This window comes from Numida meleagris, chromosome Z, assembly GCF_002078875.1.
Source record: "Numida meleagris isolate 19003 breed g44 Domestic line chromosome Z, NumMel1.0, whole genome shotgun sequence".
Lineage (NCBI taxonomy): Eukaryota > Metazoa > Chordata > Aves > Galliformes > Numididae > Numida > Numida meleagris.
Window position 1 is genome coordinate 52,850,902 of NC_034438.1, and position 11,836 is coordinate 52,862,737.

The following is an 11,836-nucleotide window of genomic DNA, read 5'->3' on the forward strand; positions in this document are numbered from 1 at the left end:
GCCTCAGCTTAAGTCTGCAAGATTAGAGCTTTACAGTGTTCCCACTTAACTGATATTGGGATGCCATACTCTGAATTAGGCAACCGTCCCTTCTACCCACTGTCCCTACAAGTTCACTAAGCCTGTTCCAAGGTGCTGACTTTGTATACTTTAGAAGTACCAACCACAGCGTGCAACAAGCAGCCGGTCCCATCAGGGCTGCTACAAGCCTGCTCAAACAGATGTACTGCCAGCAGACGTCCTACCAGCTGCCTCGCCTGGCAGCTCAGTTCAGCTCTTCCCTGAAGGTGAACCCCTCATCAGCCACAGACGATGATTAAGGCGCTTTGCAATCAGATATTGCAGATAGCGACCACCGCTACACACAGAACTACCTCTGCTCTAAGCTATTTCGGAAGCAGGCTCCGAAACTGTACTGTGAAGCACAAAAACCCTCGCACACCGGAGAGCACCCGGGAAACCGCGGACCAACCCAGCCTCCTACCTGGGCCGGGCGGGGCCGGCTCGGCGGGAGGCTCTGCGCGGGCCTCCTCGCGGGGCAGGGACCGGACGGGCAGCGGGAAGAAGCCGCGGAGAAATAGCGCGACCCCCAGAGCCTCGGCCAACAGACAACCGGCGGCCAAGGCGCCGGAACGCAGCCGCAACTGCATCCTCCCCACTCCTGCCTGCGCCCGGCCCGCTCCCGGCGTCCTCCGCCCCCCCCCGCCCCGCCCCGCCCCGCCCCCGGCCAATCAGCAGCTACAGCACCTGCCCGCCTGGTCCTCCTATTGGCCAGCAGCCAGCCAGTGCTCCAGCCCCGAGCCGGAAGTGGAGCCCCGCAGGGGGAAGGCGGAATGTCCCAGCAGCCCCCGCGCCGCCGGCCCGCGGGGTAGTGCCGTGTTGTGGGCGGTGCCGGCCGTGACAGGGCTGAGTTGGAAGCTGTGGTTAAGGGCCTCCGAGGGAGAGTTTGCACTAAGTTGCACCGAAGGGCATCAGACAGGTTAGGAAGGAGCCTTTGAGGTCAGTTTGAAGATGTTTGGCAAGTGGAATTTTCTTTTGTGTCCTTAAATACCATTTTGTAGAATCGTTTTCTAGCAAAACCCACTGGGAAGGAAGCTCTGTGGCAGAGAGGTCATGGCAGATGAAGGAAGATAAATGAGAAGAAAAAAGCTTTATAAGTTAATTTTCTGGAAAAGGGAGTAAAGCTGTTCTGCAAAGAAGAGCTGATGGTATTCTCACCGTGCTCCTTGATCCAGAGAGACAGCCACACAGGTCAATATTTCCCAAAATATTACTGCTTCTCACCTCTGCCTGAGGACTTTATGCTCCACGTTTTTGCTAGAAAGACATTGAAAATCCAGAGAGGACCTGCAAGACTTTGAATAAGTAGGAACGAGCAAAACAAAATTTACGGTTTTTACTCCAGGCTGGTGTATGTATGCTTCAGGTTCTATAGTGTCTCTAGATCTCACCTTCAAAGTCATGTTATTTGCATGTGTAAAAAAGATATATTTTTTACTTTTGATGAACATTTTCTGCTTGCTTCTAAATCTTGAGCCACTGAGTAAGACTGTTGAAGCAGAAAATTAGAAAAGTTAATTCCACTAGCAAATAGAAGGCACACCAGTGTAGGCTGTGTTTGTAACGCAGAGCACCAGCTAAAAAATGTCATTATTTTTATTTCCTTAGCAAAAAATTAAAGCACTTTCCCTTTTAGGAGGAAGGTGGGAATTCCACAAACACTGAATATTTCTTCATGGTTCACACCTTCTGATTCTTACATAAGATTAACCATTTCTGTGTTCATTCAAAGGAGTTTCTCCACAGATGAGAATGCACTAACTGGCATGTGTTACTCCCACAAGCACCTACCTGTAAGCACGTAAAAATATCACTGTTTTTTTCCCTAGGACCATTTGGCCTACTCTTACAGCACCATCTTCTAAAGTTCATTATTACTGCATTTTACTGCAGTCACGAAATATCTAGAAAGAAATCTGCGTGCAACTCAAGACTTCAGGTAATGAGTAATTGTCTATGAGTTTATGAGTCTATTGTAGCTTAATATACTCATATTCACTGCTGTGCATTTCCAGTTTGTTTGTTTGATACAAATCTTCGGGCGTCACCTCTTCTGTCATGAATAACTGCTTTATATCCTGTGTCAACTGGTCATCATATGAAACCACAGATGAAATGTTTGGGCGTTGCCCAACTTGTAAGCACAGGAGCAGCACTGTGTTCTTCAGTTTTTGCCACAGTGTGCTGACTAGTTGAAATAGACATTGGAGGTATGTCTACTTCCTTATTTGTTTTGCTTTCTTTCCCTTCCTGTGTATCACATTTTGTATAAAGAAAATAAATAAATAAAGCCCAATCCTTTCCTTTATTCTAGTTTCAAAACACAGCCCCAATTTATTCAGTTTCTTCTTTCTCCTTGTCTAACTTAGCAGTATTTTGAATTATTCCCACGCAGTACTAATCTCAGATCTCTTCACCTGCTGCTATGTTAACGACTTCTGGAGATCTCCAGTTTATCAGCTCTTTGAATTGCCTTAGGAATTCTCCCACTCTGGTCTTAATTTAACTGGATCTCTCGTGTGTATATGTGTGTCTGTGCTCGTGTATGTTTGTGTAAAACCTGCATATTTTTACCAAACCTGACAAGGTCAGATGTGTGAACTTTGCATGCTAGTGGTTTAAACAAACACTCCTTTTTTGTAATTAGAGTGATATTTCTTAAACGTGTCGCTAACATATTCAGTACTGCATTGGAAGCAAATAGGAGGAGCAGAAATGGGGGCAGTGTAAGTAAAATCCACCTTTTTAACATGCAGAACGTATGTTGCGTATCAGTTAAGTGAAGCTCTGTAGAGACCTAAGATTTTTAAAGGTGAGCTGATGCTCTGAGAGTGCTGCTATGTACTTAGAAATCCAGAAGGACACGTAGTAATTTTTTCTCCTACCTTATTTCTCTTTTCATCAGTATCTGGCAATTTGAATTTATGTCAGGTCTCTGCTGGTTTAAGCTGTGGCAAAACATCAGAAAAAGTTATCAAAGACTGTCCACTGAAGTGTGAATCTTCCCTCTCCATGCTGGTGCTCTACAAAGTCTCCAGAGGTATGCAGATACTGAGGTGAAAGACAGTGCAGAAGTCATGTCATTTTAAACCTTGTTTCTTAGATCAGACGGAATGGAAAAATTCCGCACATAAAAGAGATCTGGACAGCAAATAATTACTCAAAAATAACTCAGTAGCATTAATTGCATCGAGTAATTGATTGTCCATCTTCACACGCACACAAAAAAAAAAAAAACCACAAAGGAAGAAGATAACTCCTGAACACCCCTGAGGTGGTAAGGTATAGAAAGTCAAAGCCTGTTTTATTTCTGCAGGCTGCGGACTTACTCTGTGCTGCAACATGGAATTGTCTGTTTTCAAAGAGGAAGCAAAGCTGCAGAGGAAGGACTAATTGAAGAGAGAAGTTGCTCATTAGTTGCCCCCAGAGCCCTGCACTCAAAGCTTGCACTGCTTAGTAGCAGTATCTCTATCCCTCTTTATCTACACAGGGTTGTACAGATAAGTAGCAGTTATTGCTGCTTAAGAAAGCCCCAGCCTTAAAATTGCATTTGTGCATGTGTGACTGAACCCCACCAAACCCAAACACTGGCAGACTCCACTGACTACAGAGTAATACTGGACATCTCACCTTTAGGGCAGGCTCTGGCAGAAGGATCCAAATTAGGGTGCTAAAGACACAATTTCACTTCTCATGTGAAAACTGACTTGCAACCTTCCTTCCGCTAATTTTGTCCCCTTCTTTTACTGCTTGTTTCTTTAATCCCAAATCTTTCCTTCTGTGTTTCCTAGGGTAAAAGCTTATGCTCCCACCAAAAATACCCTCTCTGGTGTAAGTCAATGCCTTAGCAGGTGCCAGAGACCCCACTAGGCAGTGAGGTTAACAGGACATGATGTGAACAACACAGGAAAAGCAGGAACAGCAACTCTGCTTGCTTTTCAGACCCAGGTAACCTGAGGGCTGCACCCCTGTCCCCAAGGAAGAGGAATGCCCCTGCTCAGCTCAGTTAGACCCTCTCCATGACACTAGTGTACTTATCCCCAGCATGCAGGTGTTGATTTCAACTCCCTCCAACCCTCCTTGTTTGCCTGAAGTGCCTAGGATTGGGTGGAATTTACAGTCATTTTGTCCTTGTCATAATGGGAGAATCCCCCACAGTCAGAAAACCTCTTTACCTCAGTACTTATGACCAAAATTGATAAGCAATTACAAAGCTAAAGTATTAAATATAATTAAATTCTTCCATGAAATAACATTGCTAGGTTAAAAAAAAAAAAAAAAAAGCAATTTTTTGCCTCTGTAGTCTTTTTGCCCCATGTAATTCCCTTCTCTGAGCCCAAGTCTTCATTTAAAAAGGAACTAGCTTCAAAAGCCACCCGCAGGTGCCAGGTGTTCAGTAACTGTCTTTGGTTAACTTTAAGCCTGGATATTTATTAACACCACAAGTTACCCAGTTTACTTCTGGAGGAGAACATGGGAACAAATCAAACATGTGCAAATTCAGACCATCTAGCACCAAGATACGGGAGCTGGGTTTTGGTCAGTGCAGATGTCCCTGAACATGGTGCCTGGGTAAGGAGTGCCTCAGCTTCTGTCCCTCCATTCACACTTGCCCATCACATCCCTGCCACGAAAACCATAAATTGCCAAGCAGAGTAACAAAACCATCCAATTTTTCCATAGTTTCACTTAATGAGATGTCTGGAGCTCTTGCATTCTCTGCTGTAAGTGATTAGGTATTTATGGAGTCTCATGAATTCCCAAGTCTAACGGGACAGAAGTTTGTCCTACTGCTTCCAAACTTTATGAGCTTCTCCCCACTTTACCAGCCACCAGTTTTCTCAAGACAAATGGATTAAAACACTAAAATGAATTGATGTGGATACATACAGATGCTGTGAACCCATGTCTTATCTCTAGAGGAAACATCTGATTGCAGGCTGTTAAGCTTACCTGCTTTTATACACTAACAAAGTTTCCTTGGCTGAGTTTTCCTTTCATTTCTAAGACAGCTTCTGGAATAACCATCCAGTGAAACAAAGCTTAAGCTAGATCTCTCTCTTATTTTAGCTATTCATAATGACCGTTTTCTCCAAGTGTAGATGGAGAATTAGACTTGGATCACAGCAACAAGGAAATTGGCTGAGCTTTTAGAAGATTCTTTAAGGTTGCCAATTTCTCTGATATCAGAAAACAAAGCTAGAACTTTCACAGAATCACAGAACTGTAGGGATTGGAAGGGACCTCCAGAGATCATCAAGTCCCACCCCAGTGCTAAAGCAGGCTTCCTACAGTAGGCTGCACAGTTAGGCATCCAGAAGACTTTTGAATATCTCTGAAGAAGGAGACTCCACAACCTCTCTGGGCAGCCTCTTACTGTGCTTTCTCACCCTCACTGTGAAGAAGTTCCTTTGCATGTTGGTGCAGAACTTCCTATGCTCCAGTTTATGGCCATTTCCCCTTGACCTGTCCCCACGGACTGCTGAGAAGAGGTTGGCCACATCCCTTTGACTCCCACACTTAAGACATTTATAAACATTAATAAAATCACCTCTGAGTCTTCTTTTCTCAAGGCTGAACAGACCCAGGTCACTCAGTCTTTACAGACCCACGTTGCTCAGCATTTTCTTTTTCCCAGCTATTTAGTAATCTTTTCAATTACTTTTGAAACCATTCAATAAGCACAAGAATTACTCTAAGAATTGAGAATTGTCAAGGAAGTTCAAGTTTCTATATAGTCCTTGATAAAAATTGTTTTTCATTTCCTGAATGCCTCTACTAATAGGACAGGCATCTGAGTGTTTTATTCTGTTGAAACTGAAGTCTTCCATTACCCACGCCACTCAATACTGCAGCAAACAATAGTGAGTTAAATTATCAGCACCCCCCAATAGCTACTGTTGCAGGGAGGCAAGATATTTCTCCCCATCCCCGTTTTGTTATTTTGTGTGTTTTTTATTTGTTGTAATGATTAAACTAAGCACCCAAAACTATCTGATTCATAGAAACATAGAATTATAAAAGTTGGAAAAGACCTCTAAGTCTAGTCCAACAGTCAACCCATAATCACTGTGCCCACTAAACCCTGAGTTCCACAACTACATGTTTCTTGAACACCCCCAGGGACACCAACTCCACTACCTCCCTGGGCAGACTGTTCCAATATACCGTCACTCTTTCTGAGAAGAGGTTTTCTCTAGTATCCAACCTGAACCTCCCCTGGCACAACTTGAGGCCATTCCCTCACATCCTATGTCTAGTTATGTGGGAGAAGACTCCCACCTCACCACAACCTCCTTTCAGGTAGTTGTATAGGGTGATAAGGTCTCCTCTGAGCCTTCTCCAGACTGAGCAATCCCATTTCCCTCAGCTGCTCGCCATAAGACTTGTGCTCCAGACCCTTCTAGCAACCAGCTTTGTTGCCCTTCTCTGGACACAATCCAGGGCCTCAATTTCCTTCTTATTCCAAGAGGCCCAAAACTGAACACAGTATTCAAGTTGCAGCCTCACCACTGCCAAGCAGAGAGGCTGATCACTCCCCTAGTTCTGCTGGCTACACTATTTCTGATACAAGCCAGAATGCTGTTGGCCTTCTTAGAGCACACTGCTGGCTCATGTTCAGCCAACTGTTGACTAACACTCCCAGATCCTTTTCTTCTATGAAGTTTTCCAGCCAGTCTACCCCAGGCCTGTAGTATTACATGGAGCTGCTATGACCAAAGTGCAGGACCCAGCACTTGGGCTTGTTGTAGCTCATACAATAGGCCTCAGCCTATTGATCCAGCATATCCAGATCCCTCTGTATGGCCTTCATGCCCTCAAACAGATCAGCACTTGCTCCCAACTTGGTGTCATCTGCAAACTGAGGGTGCACTCAATTCCATCATCTAGATCATCAATAAATACGTTAAACAGGACTGGTCCCAATACTCACCCCTGGGGAACCCCACTCATGACTGATCAGCAGCTGGATTTAACTCCAGTCAACACTACGCTCTGGGCCCAGCCATCCAGTTTTTTACCCAGCAAAGAATACCTTTGTTTAAGCCATGAGCTGCCAGCTTCTCCAGGAAAATGTTGTGGGAGACAGTGTCAAAGATTTTATTAAAGGCTAGGTAGACTATGTCTACAGCCTTTCCCTCATCCACCAGGCTTGTCACCTGGTCATAGGTGAAGATTGATTTGGTCAGACAGGACCTGTCTTTTGTGAACTCATTCTGGCTAGGCCTGATTCCCTGGTTGTCTTGCATATGCCGTGTGATTGCACTCAGGATGACCTGGTCCGCTGCCTTCCCAGATATTGAGTTCAGGCTGACAGGCCTGTAGTTCCCTGGATCCTCCTTCCGACTTTTCTTGCAGATGGGCATCACATTGACAAGTCTGCAGTCATCTGTTACCTCCCAAGTTGACCAGTACTGCTGACAAATGATGGAAAGTGGTCTGGTGAGCACTTTTGTCAGCTTCCTCAGTACCCTCGGGTGGATCCCATCCAGTCCAACAGATTTGTGGTGGTCCAGGTGGAATAGCATGTTGTTAACTGTTTTACCACTTTATTCTGCTGCCCATAGCTGTTTTCCTGCCCAACAGGCTGAGTACCCTGTTCTGACTATGAAAGACAGAAGCAAAGAAGACAGTGAGTACCTCAGCTTTTTCCTCTTCCTTGGTAGTAATGTTCCCCACCACATCCAATAAAGGATAGACATCATCCTTTACCCTCCTTTTGCTATTAATGCATTTGTAAAAACATTTTTTTTTATTTTTTACAGTGTACAGATTAGGTTCTAGTTGGGCTTTTGTCTTTATAGTTTTCCTTCCTATCCTAGCAACATCCCCATAGTCTTCCCAAGTTGCCTGCCCCTTCATCCAAAGGTGGTAATCTCCCTTTTATTCCCCTTTCAGCCAGGCTGGTCTTGTTCCCCAACGATTCAACTTATGGCACATGGGGACAGCCTGTTCTTGTGCTTTTAAGATTTCCTCTTGAGGAATGTCCAGCCTTCCTGGACACCTTTGCCCTTCAGGACTGTCCCAACCCAAGGGACTCTCCCAGTGAATGTCCTAAACAATCCAAAGTCTGCCCTCTGGAATTCCAAGGTATTGGTTTTGCTGAGCCCCGTCCTGACTTCACAAATAATTAATCTAGAATTCTATCATTTTCTCTCTGCCCAAGACTGCTTCCGACCACCACATCTCTCACCAGTCCTCTGTGTTTGTAAACAGCAGGTCTAATGGGGCACTTTCACTGGTAGGCTCCCTTACCAGCTGTATCAGGAAGTTGTCTTCCACACAGTCCAGGCACCTCCTTGGCTGCTTCCTCTGGGCTGTACTGTATTTGCAGTAGAGCTCAGGTAAGCTGAAGTCCCCCACAAGAACAAGGGATAGCAATCACATGACTTCTGCCGGCTGCTTGTAGAATGTTTCATCTGCCTCTTCGTCCTTGTTGGGTGGTCTGTAACACAATCTTACCAGGATGTCAGCCTTGTTGGCCTCCCCCTGAAGTTTACCCATAAGAACTTGACCAGTGTTGAGCTCTACAGAATCAAAACATCCCTTAACATACAGAATGAGGCTGATTGTGTGTCAGATGCGACCAGCTGTGTGTCAGATGCGACCAGCTAAATGATTTACTTAGCCTGGTGGCTGATCTGAAGGAAGAAGTGGAGAGGCTGAGGAGTATTAGGGAGTGTGAGCAGGAGATTGATCGGTGGTGCCAGTCCCTGCCATCCCTGAGATCGAGGCAGCCAGCTGCAGCCCTGCACGAAGCATGTCACCCCCTACCGCCTTGAAAACAGGTAACAGGGGGGAACCAGCAGGCAGGCAGTGTTCCTGCTGCAGTGATCCCCCTGTCCTCTCCCCCACCTAACAACGGTGATGAACTGGGGGGCAGGGTGCAATGGCAAAAGGTCCCTGCTCAGCGGTGCAGGCGCACCCGCCCGGTGATTCCCCTCCCTCCTCAGCTGCCCCTGCAGAACAGGTACAGTGCTCTGCAAAAACAGCTGGACAGTGGTGGAGATGATGGTTCTCCCCACTTGGAGGTGTCTCCAAAGCCCAGCAGGACTACCCCTAACATTAAAACATCCTCGGCAAAGAACAAAAGACGAGTCATTGTTGTTGGTGACTCGGTGCTGAAGGGAGTGGAAGGCCCAGTGTGTAGACCTGACCCTCTACACAGGGAAGTCTGCTGCCTCCCGGGAGCCCGGGTTAAGGATGTAAGGAAGAAAATTCCGTCCCTAGTACAGCCCTCAGATTATTATCTTCTGTTGTTATTTCAGGTAGGCAGCGATGAAATAGGAAGAACCTCCCTTAGAACCATGAAAAAGGACTTCAGAGCCTTAGAGCGTCTGGTCAAGGGTTCGGGAGCACAAGTTGTGTTCTCCTCTATCCCTCCAATTATAGGGAATAATAAGAGACTAAACATGATGGAGCAAAAGATTAATATCTGGCTCCAAGCCTGGTGTGCCCGGCAGGGATTTGGGTTTTTCGACCTTGGCTCGATTTACACGAGACCGGGCCTGCTGGCATCTGATAGGAGTACCTTATCCCACTGGTGGAAAGGGGTTTTACGGCGGGAATTGGGAAGGTTCATTGAAAGGGCTTTAAACTAGGTGTGAAGGGGGGTGGGGGTGAAACCAGGGTCACTAGTAAGGACCCTGTATGTAATGAGCCAGTGCTTCCAGGAGGGGCTTGTGCTAGTAAGATCCCACAGTCTTGTGGGAGGAATGAGGAGGACAACGCACCCTTTTGTAGGAAGAACACAAGGAATGATGTGAGGTTGGTGGCTTTGATAACACGTGAGCATGGACAAGATGGTATTGGGGCTTTAGGAAGCAGTGGGGGAGAACTTCAGATTTCTTCTGGAAGTTTGAGGGAGGGCCCCTCTAGAAAGGTAGTGTGCCGGAAAGCCCAGCTGAAGTGCCTTTACACTAATGCACGCAGCATGGGAAATAAGCAGGAGGAACTGGAAACCGTGATGTGCTTGGAAAATTATGATCTGGTTGCTATCACAGAAACGTGGTGGGATGAATCCCACGATTGGAATACTCTGATTGAGGGCTACAGGCTCTTCAGAAGGGACAGACAGGGCAGGAAGGGAGGGGGAGTTGCCCTCTACGTTAGGAAGTGGATAGATTGTGAAGAGCTGTGTCTGAGTAACAGCCATGACCAGGTTGAGAGCTTATGGGTTAAAATCAGCGATCGGTCCAGTAAAGGAGGTCTAGTGGTTGGGGTCTGTTACAGGCCACCTGATCAGGGGGAGCATGTGGACGAGGCCTTCTTGCTCCAGCTGCAGGAGGTGTCGCGTTCACGGGCTCTTGTCCTGATGGGGGATTTCAACCACACGGATATCTGCTGGGATAGCGGAAAGGCGGGCGGCAGACAGTCCAGCAGATTCCTGGAGTCTGTTGAGGATAACTTCCTTGTCCAGGTATTAGACGGACCGACCCGAGGTGAAGCCTTACTGGACCTGGTGCTCACCAACGTGGAGGAGAGCATTAGAGGGGTTAAGATTGCAGGCAGCCTGGGCTGTAGTGATCATGCCCTGGTGGAGTTTGTGATCTGGAGGAATGCAGGCCTGGCAAAGAGTAAAGTCAGGACCCTGAACTTCAGGAGAGCGAACTTCCGGCTGCTCAAGGAACTGCTGGGTGGGATCCCCTGGGAAACTGTCCTTAAGGGCGTAGGAACAGAGCAGAGCTGGCAGCTCTTTAAGGACACCCTCCTGAGAGCCCAAGAGCTCTCCATTCCCCAGCAAAAGAAGTCGAGCAGAGGAGGCGGGAGACCGGCATGGCTGAGCAAGGACCTGCAGCTTAAACTGAGGGAAAAGAGGGAAATGTACAGGAAGTGGAAGCAGGGTTGTGTAGCCTGGAAGGAATATAGGGCTGTTGTCCGCATGTGTGATAGGATCAGAAGCGCAGGTAGAGCTAAACTTGGCTAGGGATGTGAAAAATAACAAGAAGGGGTTCTACAGGTACATAGGCAAGAGAAGACAAGTCAAGGAGAGTGTTCCCCCTCTGGTAAATGAGGATGGAGAATTGGCTTCCTCAGACGTGGAAAAAGCTGAGGTGCTCAATCAGTGCTTTGCCTCGATCTTCACTGGTGGTCAGGCTCCCTGTGTCTGCCAGGACCCTGAACCTCAAGGTGTGGGTGAGAGGAGCGGATTTTGTCCCACTGTAACAGTGGAACAAGTTCGAGACCTCCTCTTGAAACTGGATGTGTGGAAGTCCATGGGGCTAGATGATATCCATCCTAGGGTTCTGAGAGAGACGGCTGATGTGGTTGCCGAGCCGCTCTCCATCATATTTGAAAAATCATGGCTGTCCGGTGAAGTCCCCGGTGACTGGAGAAAGGGAAACATTACTCCCATTTTTAAGAAAGGGAGAAAGGATGACCCGGAGAACTACAGGCCGGTGAGCCTCACCTCTGTGCCTGGGAAGATCATGGAGCAGATCCTCCTAGAGGACATGTTAAGGCACGTACGTGACAAGGAGGTGATCCGAGACAGCCAGCACGGCTTCACCAAGGGCAGATCTTGCCTGACCAATCTGGTGGCCTTCTACGATGAAGTGACGGCATTAATGGATGGGAGGAGGGCGATGGATGTCATCTACTTGGACTTCTCCAAAGCCTTTGACAGGGTCCCTCATCACATCCTTCTCTCCAAATTGGAGAGGTATGGATTTGAAGGATGGACTGTTCGGTGGGTTAAGAACTGGTTGGCTGGTCGCAGCCAAAGGGTTGTGATAAATGGTTCTGTGTCAGGGTGGAGGCCGGTCACGAGTGGTGT

The 11,836-nt window shown here is 47.0% G+C and overlaps 1 protein-coding gene and 1 long non-coding RNA gene across 5 annotated transcripts in view; one reads left to right on the forward strand and one right to left on the reverse strand.

The window, feature by feature from the left end:
• Nucleotides 1-702, reverse strand: part of PIGG (phosphatidylinositol glycan anchor biosynthesis class G) — an 82,861-nt gene extending 82,159 nt beyond the window's left edge. For both annotated transcript variants that reach the window (XR_002433282.1, XM_021380142.1), the window contains exon 1: nt 485-702. Coding sequence is in view for 1 of the 2 variants with exons in the window: in XM_021380142.1 (XP_021235817.1) it covers nt 485-650 (166 nt within the window). In the remaining variant the exon portion in view is untranslated. The remainder of the gene's footprint in view (nt 1-484) is intronic.
• On the forward strand, nt 814-5,627 carry LOC110389406. Of its 3 annotated transcripts, XR_002433201.1 has the most exons (4): nt 814-999; nt 1,890-1,999; nt 2,966-3,100; nt 3,377-5,627. It is a non-coding gene; the product is annotated as an uncharacterized LOC110389406 (long non-coding RNA). The 3 variants fall into 3 exon arrangements; XR_002433200.1 differs by lacking the exons at nt 2,966-3,100; nt 3,377-5,627 and adding an exon at nt 2,076-2,356; XR_002433199.1 differs by lacking the exons at nt 2,966-3,100; nt 3,377-5,627 and having other exon boundaries at nt 1,890-2,356.